The sequence below is a fragment of the Schistocerca americana genome, chromosome 3 (genome assembly GCF_021461395.2).
Source record: "Schistocerca americana isolate TAMUIC-IGC-003095 chromosome 3, iqSchAmer2.1, whole genome shotgun sequence".
In the NCBI taxonomy this organism is placed as follows: Eukaryota; Metazoa; Arthropoda; class Insecta; order Orthoptera; family Acrididae; genus Schistocerca; species Schistocerca americana.
This window is the reverse complement of record NC_060121.1, coordinates 571851003-571871589: the sequence shown is the minus strand read 5'-3', so window position 1 is coordinate 571871589 and position 20587 is coordinate 571851003. Positions and strand designations below refer to the sequence as shown.

At 45.9% G+C, this 20587-nt stretch overlaps 2 protein-coding genes across 2 annotated transcripts in view; both read right to left on the bottom strand.

Moving 5' to 3' along the window:
• The window catches only part of LOC124606802 (cholinesterase-like), a 231385-nt gene that overhangs the window by 28720 nt on the left and 182078 nt on the right, over positions 1 to 20587 (bottom strand). The gene's annotated exons all lie outside the window — the stretch shown is intronic.
• The window catches only part of LOC124606229 (cholinesterase-like), a 94583-nt gene that overhangs the window by 28132 nt on the left and 45864 nt on the right, over positions 1 to 20587 (bottom strand). The window contains exon 4 of the mRNA XM_047138205.1: positions 20044 to 20229. Within this exon, the coding sequence (XP_046994161.1) occupies positions 20044 to 20229 (186 nt within the window). The remainder of the gene's footprint in view (positions 1 to 20043; positions 20230 to 20587) is intronic.

Sequence of the window (20587 nt, the reverse complement as noted above, 5' to 3'; positions counted from 1 at the left end):
AATTTCTAACACCTGTTTGCCGAACAGAACTGATGAAGTTTGTCGCACCGTCCACTTGTCGAAGGGTTCAGGAAGCGCGCTAACAGCCGATGCCCCCGCCTACTACCTGTAACCTGTGGTAATGTCATCAACAACCCCTACCTTCCTTGGTGATAGGGCTGCCCATTGTCCATCTCCACACTGTGCAGAATCGCTGAGAGATTACCAGAGCACACCCTTTCGATGTCTACGAGAGTGCTGTGGAAATACACAGTCGCTGTCCTGGACAGCAGCACCTCCAGTAGGGGCTACGTCTCCCGATAGCGAGACCTGCCACCCGCCACAAATCGTCTTTACGTGAATGGGCGGCGATATACTCCGAAGACTGCTGAGACAGCGTCAGCACGTTAAGAAGCAATGCACTGCAATGCCACTGGCCTGAGAGTCACCAAAGTGTTGCGGCCACATGTAGTAAGCGTTGCTTCACACAGTGGAGAATGGCGAAACAGAGGCAAGCCTGAGACCAAGGCGTTGCAAAATAAGCATGCACAGATAGCCTTGCTGACAACAGCAGTCTACCAACAGACTGACACAAGGACGCACACAGGCTGAGCGCCGAGAGTAGCCTGGAGAGTGCTGAATAAGACGAAGTGAGGTCAGCACGCTAAGTTACGCTGCAATATACTGTGGAAGTAATAGCAAAAAGCTACCACCGAGGGTAAAAAACGTCCTCCTGCCAGATATAAATAGTGGAGCACAGACAGCAACAGACAGAAGCTATTAGGAAGCGGTTCGGATCTGGGGACGGACGTGGTCTATGTCCAAATGTTCAATCTTCGTAGGTCAAGATTCTGGAAGTCTGTTCCAGCTCACAGGAGTCATCTGTTCGCTGCCAGAGGTCAACTTCAGCTCTGGAGGTCGGCCCAAGTTCGGCCGGCACCATGGGTGACTAACTACAGCGAGAACTTCGAGCAGGACTGGCCGAAGCGCGGTCCTGGTCACAGGCGCCGCCGGGGACTGACGCCTGGACTTCACGGCAACCCGGCCCCACAGTGCGTGGTCCGCCCATGACGGGACCTCATGGACATCGCGACTGGCGGCTTCCCAGCCGCCCGTGCAGCTAGCGTTTGCAGCTGACCTCACGGCGATGAGTTCATCTCAACCACAGGGCATCCTGGCTTCAGCGGAGTACTGGTGGCCTGAGGCTCCCGACTGCAATCAGCGGCGTGCGTTGCTCGCTCTGTCGGAGAATTTACACTGCAGCAGCCAGGCGGAGGGATCCGCAGGTTTGGGCAGCAACGACGAGGGAGAAATTGTAAAGAAAGTTCAATAAATAATTGTAAAACTTCACGATGTCTCAGTCTTTGGCACAGCCACTGTGTCTGCTGCTGACATGTGGTGCAGAAGTCATAACAAGTGGTGTCAGGCGCGCCCACGCCACATCTTTGACTAGCACTGTGCGGAGCAACCGAGAAACACCGAATAGGGTGAGTCCAGCAACTGCCTTCTCTCTATGTTTCCTGTGTAGCTAGACATGTCGAGGGTAACTTTAAGGCATGTGAGAGTGTCATTTGAAAGGCCTAGCAGCGCTGTAGACGTATCGCAGTTTCGTGGGAATGATAGTCACGTTTACTTAATTCCATCTAAATGTGTAGTGTGTGGATTAGCAAGTCACGTCTCTCCTTGCGATGAATTTGTACCAAGCACTTGTGATGTGTGTGGCTTCTATGTTAATGTAATGGGGAAATGTGGTAAGTCTAGATGTCCTGCCATTAGACGTGCTAGGAATTAACTTGCTTCTGGGTAATACAAATTTATTTTTGTGGGTGAGGTATAACACACGGAAAATGCCAGAGACACGTGCAACCAGGACAAGTGACGCCGTAGTCGCATTGACAGAGCAAGTTAAGAAACTGATTGAAGAAAATAAGTTGCAAAAGCAGCACATGCAGAGGATGGAGCAACAACTGTTGCAAAATACTCAATCAAGCTCAGGAAGCGGTAGCGTAGAATGCAAGGGTACTGTCTTTTCCGGTGTGGCAGATTGTTCAGCGGCTAATTTGATACTTTCCTTCTCGGGTAAAACATTAGAGGATGTGAATGTTTTCATTGGTGACGTACGCAGTACGGATAGACTGTGTGGCTTGTCGGATGAAATGTGTTTGCAAGTGGCGAAGTTAAGGTTAGTAGGTGATGCAAAGACTTATGTGGCATACCACGAAGGGTTAAAGGATGCTACTACGTTCACAGAGTTGGCTGAGGGATTATTGCAAAGGTTTAGGAAACAAAACAGTGTAAGAATTTTTAGAGAAAAATTGGGAGGCTGATGCAAAAAACGGGTGACACGATAGAAGAATTTTCAGACAGATTTAGGACAACGAATGCGCACACATATGAGTTAACGCAAGATGCGAGTGCAAATGAAGTTCTGCTGAAAGAAGCAGGAAATAGAGCTTTAGACGCATTTTTGTGAGGAGTCTCGCTGGATTTTTCACGCCGGATACGGATGGAAAGTCCAAGTGACTTAGCAGCAGCATTGCGTGTAGCTACACATTTGCAGGAAGTGGATAGCGCCACTAGAATTGGCAATGACAAGAAAATTTTTTCGTCTTACAAAGAGTGTTACTGTGGGGAAGCAAGGTCATTTTAAGGGACAACGTCGGAAACCGCAGTATTTCAATTGTCAGAAAATAGGGCATAAGGCACAGCAGTGTAAAGCCAAGCAACAGGTTAATGATACAGCAAGTAAAAAACCGTTAAACGAAAAAGGAAGTGTTCCTGCCGTAGGGAGGCATTCCCAGTAAAAAGAGGTAATCAGAGAGTGAGTGCATGAAGAGGCGGATTGTAGTTTGATGGTTTGGATAAAAGATAAGTGGCGAAGAGTTTTAGTGGATACTGGAGCGCGTATATCAGTTGTCAGTGTGCATCTCGAGGGCAAAAAAGGATTGGAAGCTCCGAGATACAGATTGCGCGTAGTAGGTGATAAAAAATTAGATGCACTAGGGACAGCACAGCTCAAGTTTAAGATAGGGAACGTATGGTTCCGGGAGCAAATGGAGGTGTTGTCAACTGTGGGACAGGGATTTTCAGCGATACTTGGGTTGGACTTTCTGATGAAACATCTCGCCAAAATTGACATTTCGCAACATACGCTGGAACTCGATGAGAACTTTTTCTCAATGGGTACAGCCGTTACAAATGTTTCAGAGTTGCAAGGTGCACCGGTAGCTAAGGTGATACCAATTAAACTGTGTACATGTATATTAAAGGCGATTTCATGAGACGAAGTAAGAACAGGTACAGGGAAGTTGATATGGGTACCGGTGGATGTTGATGTGCCACAGCAGGGGTTATTCTTGGTAGAGCCACTACTGAGTAATGAGGTTTTAGACGAGAAGCATTGCTTTATTCGTAGGAGTGTCTCACGGGTAACGGACATAAACGGGCAGTTTGTGGTTCCGGTGAGTTCAGATAATTTCGGGCGGGATGATGTCGATCTGCCGAAGGGATTAGTAATAGCCACAGTAGAGTTAATGGATAAAGAGGACATTGACAGTTTGAGGCTAGACTATCATGTAATGTAAAACGTCAGCACGTCTGCACTTCGTGACAAGGTAAATCATTTGAGAGGAAATGATCGTTCGGGTATGGAAGCATTATTACTAAAGTATAAAGCATTGTTTGAAGCACAGGGTACGTTACCTGCTACACCGATAACACAGCATCGTATTCCGGCAGGGAATCACGCTCCGATGTATCGTAAGCCATACAGACTACCGAAACAATTACAACCAGTAGTAGAGCAATTAATAGAGCAACAACTGGAAGATGGAATAATCCAGCACAATAATAGTCCTTGGTCTAGTAACGTGGTCCTTGTTCCGAAGAAGACACCGGACGGGTCGAAAAAATTTCGCATTTGTTGTGATTACAGACATTTGAATGAACGGACAGTGGCGGACGTATATCCGATTCCGAATAGCACAGAAACGTTACACAACCTAGGGCAGTGTAAATTTTTCTCCACTATGGATTTGCGAAGCGGTTATTACCAGATTGAAGTATGTCCGGAAGGCAGGCCAAAAACAGCATTTACGACGTATTATGGTCACTTCGAGTATAAAAGAATGCCGTTTGGACTAAAAAACGCTCGAGCAACATTTCAGAGGTGGTTGGATGGAGTCCTTCGCGGATTGAAACCGAAAAAGTGCATAGTGTATCTGGATGACATTATAGTTTTTTCAAGAGATATAGAGCAGCAGGTGGAACGGTTAGAGGAGGTGTTTAAAAGATTAGAGGCAGCACGGCTAACTTTAAGTTTCCACAAATGCCATTTTGCGCAAGCACAAGTATATTATCTCGGGCATGTTGTCAGTAAGACGGGGTACGGACAGATCCTCGTCTCACTTCTGCAGTACGAGATTTTCCGGTTTCGCAAACGGTTCAACAGCTGCAATTGTATTTTGGTTTTGCGAGCTATTATCGAAAATTCGTACAGGGGTTCGCAGAAAAGCGAGGCCACTTACTAAGTTGCTAAGAAAAGGTGTTACCTTCCAGTGCAAGAAAGCATATCAAGAGTTGAAACGGATACTGACATCAGATCCAGTTTTGAAGTTTCCAGACTTTCTGAAGGAGTTTATACTACAATGTGACGCATCTAATCACGCTCTTGGGGTTGTACTTTGGCAAGAAATTGATGGCAAAGAACATCCAATTGCGTTCGCGTCTCGTCAACTTAACAAGGCGCAACAAAATTACTCCACGGCGGTGAAGGAATTGTTAGCGGTAAGATACGGGATTTCGTACTTTCGATGTTATCTGTACGGTAGAAGGTTTTAGGTTGTCACGGATCATTCAGCTCTGAAATGGTTATTAGGTCTGAAAGGCCCAGCGAGTAGGCTAGTGAGACGGGCGCTGAAACTCAGTGAGTTCGATTATGAAGTAATACACAAGCCAGGTGTGAAACATGCCAATGCTGACGCATTGAGCAGGAAAGTGGCAGTACTACAAGTAACAGGGGTGACTTAAGATGAGTGGGATAGGGCACAAGCCGTGGATAGTGACTGCCAATTGTTCAGAAAGCAACCGCAGTTCCTAGTACAGGACGGGTTACTTTGCAGGTCGACGAAATGCGGCCCGTGCGTCGTCGTACCAGCAGCGTTAAGATCTGAAGTTCTGCGACAGGCGCATGACCATTTTCTTTCAGGACATGGCGGGAGGCGAGCTACGGATAGGCGGATAGCGGAGAAGTTTTGGTGGAGGACACGACGTCAAGACGTAGACGAGTACGTCAGGAATTGTGTGCCATGCGCACAGCGTGCGGATTTGAGCCATCAAATGATTCAGCTTCAAAGATAACCAATGGCAGACAGACCTTTCCAACAAATCGGAATTGATGTATTAGGCCCATGTAATAGGAGTGCAGCAGGGAATAAGTATGGTTAACAGTGATTGACCACTTTTCTAGGTATTTAGTCATGGTCGCATTACCAGATCAGAAGGCAAGTACGGTGGCACAAGCTTGGTTACTCAAGTATGGGATACCTCAGTCTTTAATTTCGGATCAAGATACTAATGAAGCAACTGTGTAAGTTACTCAAGGTAAAGAAACTACGGACTAGTCCATTCCATCAACAAGCAAACGGACGAACGGAGAGAGTGCATCCCACGATCGTTAAGATGTTGAGTAACTATGTAAATAGTCAACACACCGACTGGGATGTGTACTTGCAATTCGTAACGAGTGCATATAATAGTAAGGCACATACGTCGACAGAATTGTCACTGTACGAAGTGGTGGGCGGAAGATGCCATCACCTTTTGACATGCTTCGTCCAAGGCTGGGAGCGGAGAGCGGACAAGTAAGGCAAGCTGCGAAAACCATTAAGGAAGTATGGCAGAGAGTTAGACGAGCTAACACGAAAGCGTTGGAACGACAAGAACGGATGGGAGATACAATGAGGAAGTTGCCACAGTATGGAGAAGGCCAATGGGTTCTACTAGCTAATCCGTATGTTCCAATAGGGAAAACCAAGAAGTTCACAAACATGTTCCAGGGACCCTACCAGGTAGTTGAAAGACATCACCTGTCAATGTATAATTACAATTGCCTACCAAGACAACGGTGGTTCACGTTAGTAGAGTTAAGCCGTTCCAGGGGGTAATGATGGGAGCTTTTTCCTTCTCTCTCCATTCTGTAGGTGACGCAGGATGGGGTATAAGTGGATAGTATGGGGCGTAGTTCTCTGGCAGCTGACGCTAGCTGGCCAGGTACAGGATATGCCGTTGCGAAGTGGGGTGTTGTTCGGGAAACAACCGGATGTGGTCCTCACGAGTCACGAGTGGACGCTTCGGCTGGCACTCAATATCCTGCAGGTAAGGAACGACCTGCGGCAGCTACAGGAGGTGGCATCAAATGTGGAAACGGTTGCATGTAAGAACGAAATATTACGGGACTTGCAAGAAGAGTACGAGGCTTTGGATAGGTCATGTAAGAAAATAAGGGGACAACTGCACCAAGTCGTGAGCATGATTCCAGGGAGGAGACAGAGAGTAAAGAGGGGTTGGTTGAATGCAGGTGGGAAGTTGCTGAAAACAATTTTTGGAATAGCGGATAGAGACGATATTGAGGGTTTGAGCAATTCTTTAACAGTTATTCGCGACAGGGAGGAAAGCATAGGGAAGTTTGTGGATATACGCACAACAGAGATACTGGGATTAGGTACAGAGTTGTTGAATGTGACACACGTGGTGCGTGGGACGGCTACAGGGTTACGAGCATATATAGAACAAACACGGAAATTAGTGAATACGGATCTGGAACAGGTACAAATGCGATTGGATATAGTGGAAAGGAAGCTGTAAATGGCTAAATTGCTGCGGGAACTGGTTAACAGTATTGGTGATCCACGAGTGAGGATGGATGAATTGTAGGAGGCAGTACATCACGCATTACAAGGGCAGGTGAGTGTGACGTTGATGTCACCAGAAAAATTCGGGCGGAGTCTGAAGCAGGCAGAGGGAGAGTTTCAGAGGGGGTAGAGCATGTAGTGCCGATAATTGAAGCGAGTATGTCACTTTTTTATCATATGTTTGGCATTAAGGTAACAACTGATCCAGTAACGATGTATATAGAGATTAGGTTTCCAGTAACTCGTGCAGGGAGAAAGTATCACTGTTACACAGTACATCCTTATCCGCTCAGATGGGAGCGCATGGGCAAGGGCGTCCAGTTCAGGAGATTTTATTAATTTCTAAGGAGGGGGATACTCATACTACTATGTCGAGTTTAGAGGGGAGTAGATGTCTAACGGAGTCAGTTTCCATTTGTCCATCACGGGATGTTTTCACGGGCAAGGTGTCGTGTGAGATCCAGTTATTTAGGGCAGAAGCAGAAGCTTCGGAGTGTCGAAGAATAATAGTGAAGCCTATGCCACATTTTCAGCAAGGTGGGAGGCATTGGTTGTATTCAGTATTCGCTACGGAGAGGATATCAGCCAAGTGTTATGACAATGGGAATTGGACAGCAACCACGGAGATGGAATTACAGGACAGTGGTTTGCTAACCAACGAGACAAATTGTGAAATATTAGGGGATCGTTTCAGCTTACCAGCCACAGTCACAGGAGTCACCAAGGTGACAGGTACTCATATGACGTTGTACTGGCCAGATGCGTCATTCAGCATCGCTCCAGGAGAAAATTTGACATATATTAACAACACCTTCGATGCTAAAGTATTGCAAACGATAGATAAACTAGTAGGTTCGGAGAAAGGTCAAATTTCAATGCAGTAATCATTAAGGGATGCGGAGGAGTACGATACCAGCTGGAAACGTAGCATAGTGACCATTGATATTTCAACCAGACTATTACAGTGTTGATTGTATTTATCGGTGTGGTATATGTCTTATTAAAATGGAGGATACAGGATGTTAATGCAAGACCACTCCATGAGATTCCTGTAGAATGGATTACCACTAGGGCATGAGTCAGAGCACCCTGGATGTATATAGGGAAGAAGTAGAATATAGAACTAGAGTTAACATATAGGGTAAATTCGGGGACGAATTTAATTTTAAGAGGAGGCAGTATTGCGGCCACTTGTAGTAAGCGTTGCTTCACACAGTGGGGAAAAGCAAAACAGAAGCACGCCAGCGTCCGAGGCGTGGCGAAGTAAGCGAGCACAGATAGCCTCGCTAACAGCAGCAGTCTACCAACAGACTGACGCAAGGACGCACACAGACAGCTCCGAGAGAAGCCTGGAGAGTGCAGAGTACGGGGAAGTGAGGACAGCACGCTAAGTTACGCTGCAATATACTGTGGGAGTAATAACATAAAGTTACCACCATGGGTAAAAAACGTTCTTCTGCCAGATATAAATAGTGGAGCACAGAGAGCAGCAGACAGAAGCCATTAGGAAGCAGTTGGGATCTGAGAACGGATGTGGTCCATGTCCGAATGCTCAATCTTTGTAGGTGACGATTCTGGGAGTCTGTTCCAGCTCACAGGAGTCATCTGTTCGCTGCCAGATGTCAACTTCAGCTCTGGAGGTCAGCCCGAGTTCAGTCGGCACCATGGCTGACTAACTACAGCGAGAACTTCGAGCAGGACTGGCCGCAGCGCGGTCTTGGTCACAGGCGCCGCCGGGGACTGACGTCCGGACTTCACGGCAACCCGGCCACATGGCGCGCGGTCCGCCTATGAGACATCGCGACTGACGGCTTCCCAGCTGCCGGTGCAGCATGCATCGGCAGCTGACCTCACGGCGACGAGTTCATCTCAACCACAGGGCATCCTGGCTTCAGCGGAGCACTGGTGGCCTGAGGCTCCCGAGTGCAATCAGCGGCGTGCATTGCACGCTCTGTCGGAGAATTTACACTGCAGCAGCCACGCGGAGGGATCCGCAGGGTTGGGCAGCAACGACGAGGGAGAAATTGCAAGGAAAGTTCAATAAATAATGGTAAAACTCCACGCCATCTCAGTCTTAGGTGCAGCCATTGTGTCTGCTGCTAACAAGTGGTGCAGAAATGGCTACGCCTGCTGATAGCGAGACCTGCCACCTGCTACAAATCGTCTTTATGTGAATGGGCGGTGATATACTCCGAAGACTGCTGACACAGCGTCAGCACATTAAGAAGGAATGCGCCGTAATTCCGCTGGCCTGAGAGTCACCAAAGAGAAGAATTCACGATTTAAACTGGCCTGAGAGCCGCCAAAGAGAACAACACATGATTTAAACTTTAAACTTCTCGACATGCTGCCAAGTATGCTAACCAATTTCCTCAACTGCACTCGACGCTGTCATCCCAATAACAGTAGGGATCTCAGTCCAGGACACTACAGATTATTACTTACTCCATAAAAGAGCGGACTGGTCGTGTTGGGTCGCTTCCCCTGTCGTAGGTTCGAGTCCTCCCTCGGGCATGGACGTGTGTGTTGTCCTTAGTGTAAGTTAATTTAAGTTAGATTAAGTAGTGCGTAAACTTAGGGACCTATGACCTCAGCGGTTTGGTCCTATAAGACCTTACCACAAATTTCCAATTTTCGTGTTGGGTTGCTGCAAATAGTGTAGAACGGATACAAAACTTGATAACTTTTTTATGGAGAATCGGAATTTGCAATAAAAAAATGGGAGTTTCCATTTAAGATTTAAAAGTTGCCCCCCCCCCCCCCCCCGCCCCATCCAAGGGGTCGGGGACGAAGGTTCAGGTGTAGTATCATTTGATGTCCCCCTTTCAGCTTACGAACTTGTCTTACCCACTATTTTTATCCGATGTATAGTTTTCGAGATAATCTCATCCGAAACGCCGGCCGGTGGGGCCGAGCAGTTCTAGGCGCTTCAGTCTGGAACCGCGCGACCGCTACGGTGGCAGGTTCGAATCCTGGATGTGTGTGTTGTCCTTAGGTTAGTTAGGTTTAAGAAGTTCTAAGTGCTCAGAGCCATTTGAACCATTTTTCATCCGAAACTTCAGATGAACCAATCTGTAGAACGAGTTTGACACTAAGCGAATGCGCTAAACTTCAAATTTACATCTGTATTTCAAGGAACTTTCCACACTTATGTAATTATCTGTGGTCATATGTATTTTTGTCATTTATTGAGCACTGAACCTATGTGTATATTCACATAATGCTGACTTTTAAGTTCAAGTGGATATAACGTATTACTCATTTATTCACTATGGTTTGTTTCTGTTACCGTATCATATATGAGACTTTTGATCTCCTATGTCAGTTACGACATCCTGTTTTCTCAAAGGGATGCAATGACAATGCTTTTATGATTTTCATGAATTCTAAGGCACTCGACAAGTTAGACTTGTGCCTTATACTATTACTACAGATTCTGTACCGTATCTTTATCTGAATATTAAAAGGAGTGCCACATTAAAACATTTTGGTGTGGTTGTCAGTGGACAAAGTGTGAGTTGTCCCTGAGTCTGCTGCACCTAAAGCATGTGTTTCTTCTATTGGTAGATGATTTTTACTGCGTTAAACAACTATAAATAACATTTTGACTTCTTGCCATGTCACGCAGATTTGAGTGCTCACCAACCCGTACTTGCACATATATTTTACTTCTCTTTGCACTATTTGTGTACTCAGGGTACCCTCCGCCACACACCGTCAGGTGGCTTGCGGAGTATGGATGTATATGTAGATGTAGGTTTGCAATTCTGTATAGTATTTGTATCTATACAACTGAAAGACAACTTTTTTTTACAATCTTGGTGAACTATAAATAACATTTTGGTATTCTGTCAAATTAAGTACTATCAATGTTAGCCGGAGATCAGTGCTTACAGAGAAGCTGCGCAACTTGAGAGATCGCAGCCTGCCGTGTTCGTACAACACAGAAGCGCCAAAGAAACTGGTATAAGTATGCTTATTCAAATACAGAAAGATTTAAACATGCAGAATACGGCGCTGCTCTTGGCAACGCCTATGTAAGACAACAAGTGTCTGACGGAGTTGTCAGATCGGTTACTGCTGCTGCAATGGCAGGTTAACAAGATTTAAGTGCCTTTGAATGTGGTGGTATAGTCGGCGCACGAGCGATGAGATACACCTTCTCCAAGGTAGCGATGAAGTGGGAATTTTCCCGTAGGACCATTTCATGAGCGTTCTGTGAATATCAGGAATCCGGTAAAACATTAAATCTCCGACCCCGCTGCGACCGGAAAAAGATCCTGCAAGAACGGGACCAACCAAGACTGAAGAGATCGTTCAGTGTGACAGAAATATAACTCTTCAATAAATTGCTGCAGATTTCAATGCTGGGCAACCAATAAGTGTTAACGTGCGAACCATTCAACGGAACATCATCGATATTGGCTTTCGGAGCCGAACACCTCCTTGTGCACCCTTGATGACTGCACGACACAAAGCCTTACGCCTCGCCTGGGCCCGTCAACACCGACAATAGACTGTTGATGACTGGAAGCATGTAGCCTAATCGGACGAGTTTCGTTTCTAACTGTATCGAGCGGATGGACGTGTACGGGTATGGACACGACCTCGTGAATCTATGGACTCTGCATGTCAACAAGGGACTGTTCTAGCTGGCGGACGCTCTGTAATGATGTGGGGTGTGTGCAGTTGGAGTGATGTGGGACCCCTGATACGTCTAGATACGACTCTGAAAGGTGACGCGTACGCACGCATCCTGTCTGATCACCTGCATGCATTCATCATGCATTTCAGACGGGCTGAGGCAATTCCAGCACGACAACGCGACATTCCGCACGTCCAGAATTGCTACAGAGTGGTTCCAGGAACACTCTTCTGATTTAAAACACTTCCGCTGGCCACAAACTCCCCAGACATGAACATTATTGAGCATATCTGCGATGCCTTGTAACGTGCTGTTCAGAAGAGAACTCCACCCCCTTGTACTCTTACGGATTTGTGGACAGCCCTTCAGGATTCATGGTGTCAGTTCCCTCCAACACTACTTCAGACATTAGTCGAGTCCACGCCACTTCGCGTTGCGGCACTTCTGCGTGCTCGCGGGGGCCCTACGCGATATTAGGCAGGTGTACCAGTATCTTTGGCTCTTCAGTGTAGTAGTGCCGGAGAGTGCGCAGTAGAGGGATTTTGTCAGATTTCTGTTAACATACAATGAGAGTAATATTCGTATCTTTGTTGTACCCAGAAACGTGTTTACACATTGTGGAATTGAGCCGTGGAAAAAATTGCTAAGAGCGCGCCGCAGGGCGTTGTGTGAAGCAGTCGCCCTCCGTTTATGGCGGTGGCGCCTCCGGTGGAAAAGGGTAAAGGTTGCCTGTTCACGTGCATTTAAGGGGCGCTATACGCTCGCCAGTCGGTCAGTTGGTCAGTCGGAGCGAGGCTGGATCAGTCACTCGTCACCAGTTCGTGGACTGTCCCTCGTTCGCATTTGTGCGGCAGTTAGTGTCTGTCTGTCGTTCGATAACAAGCGTAGAGCAGCGCATTACAATCTGAAAGTGAAGGTACGTGCTCTCAAAGACAGTTGATGGGCAAATAAAGCAAATGAAATACAGTTATATGCCGACACACACCAAACGGGCAGAGTCTTTGAGTCCCTGAAAACTATCTTTGGTCCAAGAGTTGGGAAGATAGCACCAGTCTATAACAAAGATAAAAGTTATCGGCTGACGCAACAGAGTGACATCCTGTCTCAGTGGGCGGAACATTTTAATGACGTTCTTAATCCCGACCATCAGACAACCGATATTCCATGCATAGAAGCACTTGAAGACCTGCCAGTTGAGGAACAACTTGCGGATGCCCCTTCCTACGATGAATTCATTTCAGCACTGGCTAAGCTGAAAAATGACAAAACAGCAGGATTAGATAACTTGCCATCAGAGCTATATAAATATGAGGGGCCAAACATCAAGAAACCATTGTTTGCTCTGATCTTAAGGATTTGGGAGTATGAAATGATTCCACAAGACTGGAAAGATGCTTGTATTTCCAAGATCTATGAAGGCAAGGGTGACATATCAGACTGCAGCTCCCACGGGGACATTTCTCTTCTCTCAGCAGCGGGAAAAGTCCTTGCCCACATAATTAACACCCGGTTAACACACTTTGCAGAAAAACTGCTACCAGAGACCCAGTGTGGCTTTCGCCCAAACAGAGGCACAGTGGATGCCATATTTGTTGTCAAACAAATGCAAGAGAAAAGCTTAGAGCAACATCGGCCTTTGTTCATTTGCTTTGTAGACCTGGAGAAAGCTTTTGATCGTGTCCCACGGGAAGCTCTCTGAATCGTACTAAAGAAAACTGGGTGGCCGGACAAAATTGTCAATTTGATTCGGCAGTTTCATGTAAACATGATGGCAAAAATCCGCCATGAGGACAAGCTCTCAGAACAGTTTCCCGTGACATGTGGTGTAAAACAAGGCTGTGTTCTGGCTCCCACACTCTTCTCACTTTACTTCGCAGTTGTTATGAGAGACGCGACCAAAGCCTGTAGTAATCAAATTAGTCTCGACACAAGGACAGACAAAAGTGTCTTCAACATCTCTCGCCTCAGAACAAAAAGTCGCGTAACCAAACTATCCATCTTAGAGATTCTCTACGCGGATGATGTATGCATGATGGCTAATTCTTGCGAAACTCTTAAGACTTACATAAATCTGCTAAATGCCTCCTGCAGAAGATTTGGCTTAGCCATTAGCATCACTAAGACGCAAGTTCTCAAACAGCCACTTAGAGGTCTTAATGCAGATGACTCCAGTATTGAGATAAATAACAAATCCTTGCAAAATGTGTCAAATTTCAAATACCTGGGAAGCCAAATTAGAAGTGACAACAGCCTGATAACGGAAATCGCAGCGCGTATAGCCAGCGCAGCCTCAGCCTTCGGTAAGCTTAATGACCGAGTATGGAAATCACATGATCTCAAACTACAAACAAAAATTGCGGTCTACAAAGCAGTAGTATTATTCACCTTACTCTATGCCTCGGAAACCTGGTGCTGTTACAAAGCTGACATTAAGAAGCTAAATAAATTTCATCTTCGATGTCTGATATCAATTCTGCGCATCAAATGGGAAGACCGTGTCCCAAACACGGAGATTTTGCGCCGCGTGAAACTGGCTGCTATTGAAGCTTTAATAATGAAACATCAACTGAGATGGAGTGGTCACATAGTACGCATGGATGACAGTAGGCTACCTAAAGCGGTGTTCTACTCGCAGCTCTCGTGGGGGAAGAGGAGGAAAGGTGGTCAACACCTGCGATATAAAGACACCATTAAACGCCACCTTGCAGCCTGTGGCATTCCAAGCAACCGTTGGGAGGAGCTAGCATTGCGCCGATCGGAGTGGCGATCAATTGTACATAAGAGCATCGAACAATTCGAGCAAAAGCGTCTAATGAACCTGGATGCTAAAAGAGAGCTCCGAAAATCTCAGCTCAAGCCTGTCTACACGTATACTTACAACTCTGCTGGTCAACTTCACTGTGCTTCATGCAACAGGATATTCAAAGCGAAATTCGGATTCGCGAGCCACATCCGAGCCTACCACAACAAGGACAGAGAAGACTGACGGAGTCGCTGTCGCCGGACACAGCGAGGTGGACATCATCATCATCATGTCTGTCGGTCGGATCAAACTTTAACGTCGGCAAAATGAGACTCTTGCCACTCCGCCAGTAACAGAACTCCGCTAGTGGTCGCCCGGTCAGGGCTGAGTTCCTGCATCTGAGTCTGCGCATTGGGGCGCCAGTCTGCTCGAGTTGCTCGGGCAACGGTCATTGGTGGTTGGATCGATCGGTTGGTGGGTCGCGCACTGAGACACAAAATGACTTGTCCGCCTTGAGCGTCGGCCCATGTGAAGTCGCCACGTGAGTCCAGTGGGCCGCGCCGTATAGCGAGGGGTAGTGGCTTCGCGGCCGACACGAGAGCAACAGGAGTCAACCCACGACATCCGTCTGGCCGGTGCGAGCTGCGACGCCGTGAGACGGGAGATCGGCGCGGCTTCCTGCGTCCGTTGAAGCGTCGGGCAGCGGACGGTTCGGGAGAGCGTTTTCGGGGTGCTACGCCAGGTCTTCGCCAGAAATCGCAGTTTATTAGAAGTTAAGTGATTGGAGATATGCTGTTTCATTTACCTGTTAAATTCTACTTGTTTTCTTGGCGAGGTCACCAGCCGCTTTGTTATGGGGTCGTCCCACCATTCTTCTCCGTTTGCCCACCCACGGGAAGGGGGTTATTTATGAATTGGGTGGTCCGTTTTTCCCTTGTGGAGTAGGGGCGGGTTAGAGCTGCGACGCCGTGAGACGGGAGATCGGCGCGGCTTCCTGCGTCCGTTGAAGCGGCTGGCAGCGGACGGTTCGGGAGAGCGTTTTCGGGGTGCTACGCCAGGTCTTCGCCAGAAATCGCAGTTTATTAGAAGTTAAGTGATTGGAGATATGCTGTTTCATTTACTTGTTAAATTCTACTTGTTTTCTTGGCGAGGTCACCAGCCGCTTTGTTATGGGGTCGTCCCACCATTCTTCTCCGTTTGCCCACCCACGGGAAGGGGGTTGTTTATGAATTGGGTGGTCCGTTTTTCCCTTGTGGAGTAGGGGCGGGTTAGAGCAAACTGCGGTTCGGGTTGTTCGGCAATCTTCCTGTCAATCTGCCATATGTTAATAGCTGCCTCTGTCATGTTTGTCGGATTCTGTGTTAACGAATTTATTGCTTGAAGTGTAACCGCCGAATTCCTGAAATATGTTTTGATCTTGCCTATTATCTTGAGAGGCGGTATGTGTGTAATGTAGAGCATGTTTGACAACCTTGTACATTTTATGTAAGACTGCGTTTCATGGGGTTTTATTTAAATGGTCATTTTAGTATATAAAGTTGCCATCCTTCCAGCGTAAGAGTTTTTTGTAAAATCGAGTTGCACCTTCGGTGGCAAGTTAATCTTTTAATGTTAGTGTTTTGTACCATTTCCATCCCTCATACGGGGTGCATAGTTTATGTGCTTGTGTGAGTTGTTGAAATTTTTAGTTCAAAGTAATCTGGTGTGCTGTAGATTTGCACCAGTGTAGTCTTTCAGAGGTTGTTGTGAGCGGTCGTGACTATGGCCGCGTCAAAAGGGAGCGGCAAGGTTCTCAGCCCGAAAGCACATACAGTAAAAAATTGTTCTTTCTGCCTCGGAATAAATTGTAACTTGATATTTAGAGGGTGCTTTCTGATTATAATTTTAAATCTGTTTCTAAAAAAAAGGAAAAAAGGCTTTTAGGAATAAAATTTCTATTTGTTGAAAGATATTTGATTTGTTTTCATCATTTACCCACTGGCAACTACTTCCACGCTCACATAGTGTGATTAAATGTGTGAAAGTAAATTCACGGTTCAGGAATAATTACAGATCTGTGTAAAGCTTGTCAGTGTTTGAAAAATATATTACAAGTGTAATAGACTGTACACTTTATTGGTTTCTATCACTTTTTCTTACATCGCTGAAAGTTAGTTGACCAAACACCTCCTCATCATTCGATGTTTATGTCTAAAAAAACATGGCTGTAGTTGTTGCAATTAGTTCATGCATTGTAATCTGCATGGATCGCATTTTGCTTTTGTTCTGTGGCCGTATGTCAGGGAGGAACTGGAGCGTTTTGATAGGATCAATCCGAAGATTCTGTTTACCTGGGAGGAGGAGGCAGGCGGAATATTACATTTCCTTGATGTATTAGTTTTGAAGAAAGAAGATGGTAGCTTGTGCCACACGGTTTCCGAAAACCCACGCGCACAGATGGTTACATACGCCGAGATTCTAACCACCACCCACAGCAAAAGCGATGCATCATAAAAAAGTTGGCGGACAGAGCAAGGAAAATCTGCGAACCACAGCTGCTTGACGCAGAATTAAAACATCTCACCAATGCATTGCAAGAATGATTATTCGTTCACTAATGCGAAATGAGCGTTAGGAACACTGCGTAGAGATTATAGCGGTGCTCTAGCGCCGGTGAAATCGAAAGTTTTCCTGCCATTCATTAAGGACATGACTGACTGCGTAGGAAAAATCCTAAAAAAAAGCAGAATACCGCAGTAATCTAAACACCTACACAGGAGATACTAGATCTCCTAAAATCGGCCAAGGATGCTCGCAAACCGATGGAGAAAGCTGGAATTTATGGGATTCCTTGCAGTTGGAGGTATACGTGAGCACTACAAAAAGAACTGTCCAAAAACGACTCAAAGAGGACAAGGGAAATAATAAAAGAGGGGAGACTGACAGATTAGCTGTTGCTGAACATGACCTGCAGCAGGAGACCACCACATTCATTTTGATAGCCACAAGCGGCTACCATGAAAGGCTAGTCAGAGAGGCCATAGTAATTGCGAAACACCCCAGAAATTTGAGCAGAAGAAGGAGGGCGTGAAACTGAATTAAATTTGAATTTCGGTGGTGAGGAAGATGTGTATTCCACCGTGGGATGATAGCAACAGCGGACGACGGCAGTCGTCAACGGCCAATTGTGCTAGCGTGTTCAAAACAAGTGACTTCACGCCACTGTACGGAAGCTCTCGGAAACGGAATTTTACTGTAGCCAGGATGTGAATCGGACACTCAACAAAGCTATGATCCCCCTTGAAGATGGCCTCAGCTGATGGGGACGAAACATTGCGTTGTAATGTGAAATTTATTCGACCATCGGATAGCCCAGAACATTTTATTAACTGTGACATTTCCGGCCGTGAAAGTTTACATTTTACGATAATGTACCTGTTACCATGTGGTGTGGCCTGTTTGATGCTGTGTGTACGTACAGTGTGCGAAACCAGCCCCGTCTGAAGGACGAGAAAATGGTAGTTTCTCGTCGTCGGTGAGTTGTACTACAGAGTAGCTCGAGGCCTAGACTTATAGTATTTTAAGAAGTGCTGTATCAGTGAAGTATAATGTTTCATTTGCTTTAAAATACTGAAAACGGAAGGAGCCACAACAAAATTGCTACACCAAATAAGAAGAAAACTTAAAACTTAACAATAAATTCACAGTTTACAATAAAAATACAAAGTATCTCATCGGCTACCTGTGTATACATAACACGCATCTATCAGCTTGTAACCCTTAAAAACTGGGATACTAAAGCGAAAGATAGAGTTTTTCAACCTCAGTTTTCATCCTTTATCAGTGCCTATTCGTAATACGCAGATAGTGGTATAATCCTCAATTACAACAAGATTCTTCACCGTAGTTTGAAACAATTAGAATCAGTAGAAGAATACAAATGATTTTCTGTAGTATTTCACCTCTTAACACTCTTCGAGGAAAGCAATGAGCGGTGGACAGATTATTTTTTCTTCTTTTATTTCCCTCTTTCATTTAATATTTGGATTACATGTATATCGAAACGAAGGAAGTCATAGTTTTTCAATCTTTGTCCCACGTCTACGCTTATTATAGCAGATAATATGAATAAAAAACTGAAAATCGGTTATTTCCGAAACCGGATTTGTCACGGTTTCAGGGTCCAAGTTAAACTGGCATTGAAAAAAACGATAAACACCATCCATACTCCATATTTCTTCCTCTGGGAGTTCTTTAAGTCCAGAGTGTTCTAAAATCGGCGTTCAAACCTCTAGGCGCTGGAGGGAAATACCCGTAAAGAAGTGGTCGGTATTCCTATTGCTGTACTGGAGAACACTTCGCTTAGTAGCTTTATAGTTCCTCTACAGGGTGAAAAGTATTTAAACCGACAAACTCTGGGAGGTTGTCGGGGACATCAAAACAAATATTTTCCCCTAATGTCATTTTTTCCTATGAGGATTATTTAAACTGGTGGGGGGCCGTATTACGCTCATCAAATGTTAGACGCCGTATTACGATCTTCAGATGTTAGAGGGCGTATTACGCTCTTCAGTTGTAGGCAACTGCTGTCCACCAGTGTAATAGTGCATTGTCTCTGTTTACTAATGGAGCGATACACCTGGAGTGAGTACACTGATATGGTTGGTGCGCTACGTAGTACGGACGAGCTGCACAGCGGGTTTATCAACAACAATATCCTAATCGCCGTATCCCGCATCATACGACCTTTGCTGCTGTGTACCAACGTCTGCGTAAGACCGGGTCATTTGGCAGATTACCTGGACAGGGACGGCGTCGCACGGTAAGATCACTGCAATTTGAGGAAGTTGTCTTGCAGCATGTGGAGCGGGATCCTTCAATCAGTGCGGTTCTTCGTTAATGTGTGGGTCGGTGTTGATGGGGACTGTTTAATTGGGCCGTATCTGCTACCTAGGCCATTAAATGGCAGGCACTATTATAATTTTCTCAGCAGAGCATTGCCAGAATTGCTGGAAGACGTCCCGCTCCCTACAAGACAACGCATGTGGTTCCAACCGGCACATTTCGGTCATCGTATGCGTCGGTTCCTGGACCGACGGTTCCCAGAAACGTGGATTGGCAGAGGTGGTCCTGTACTATGGCCTGCTCGATCCCCAGATATGTCCCCTCTGGACTTTTTCGTATGGGGCTAGATGCGCAACCCTGTTTACGCAACTCCTGTTGCATCAGAAGAGGATCTGGTTGCCCGGATAGTAGCAGCAGCAGGAACAATTCAGGATACTCCTGGGGTTTTTGCCCGTGTCAGACAGAACACGATCCAACGGTGTAACATTTGTTTACGTGTCAATGGAGGCATTTTCGAAAATCTAAGGTAACTGAAATGTGTTGTCTCTTGGCCATAAAAAATTTAAAAGTGTTTGTTGGTTTAATTAAATTGCGACCAGAGAAATCTTCCTCTACCTGTTTAAAAACTCCTCATAGGAAAAAATGACATTAGGGAAAAATATTTATTTTGATGTCCCCTACAACCTCCCAGAGTTTGTCGGTTTAAATACTTTTCACCCTGTATATGAGTGCTCCGCTAACCGTGGTGCCCATCTGAGTGGTGTGATCTTTAAGAAGTGAGTCCTATATACCGCATGGAACTCAAAAGCCTCACGCGTCTGCATTTGTAAATCATGATGACCTGTGTTCATAAAGTTTTTGTGAACTGTTGAAAAAGGGGCGTTCTCTCTGGATCACCCTGTAAAGTAAATGTGGAGCTAAACAATGCCACAACTTCTCACCTGAGGAGAGCGGTGAGACGAAATGCACCGAAGTAGACATCGAACCGGCGCTTTGTCCGAATAACGTGACTCGCTGCGGGTCGCCGCCGAAGCTGGCGATGTTGTTCTGCACCCAGGTCAGCGCCAGGTGCTGGTCCTTGAGTCCCGCGTTGCCAGGTGCGACGGCGTCTCCCGTTCCCAGAAAACCTGGAATTGAACACGACATCCATGACAAAGGAAGTTATTCTCAACAGAGCCAAACGACTACTGTAGAGGTAGACACCGAATGTTAAGGCGAAATGTGCTGATCGCAGTTGTGTGAATGCAGTATTCATGATCCATTTAAAAAATATCTTTAATTTGTGGTTCAAAAGTACCTGAATTAGTAGTGCACGAGCACAAAACAAAAGCGAGAAACGTTTACATATAGAGGGTGACACAGAAAAACATTTCCACAATCCAATAAAACTAGAAGTGGTGAAGTAAAGAAATTGCATTCATAGTAATTAAAACAGTACAACTTTGTCATTTACAAAACATTGATGGCATTTATCATTTTTCAAAA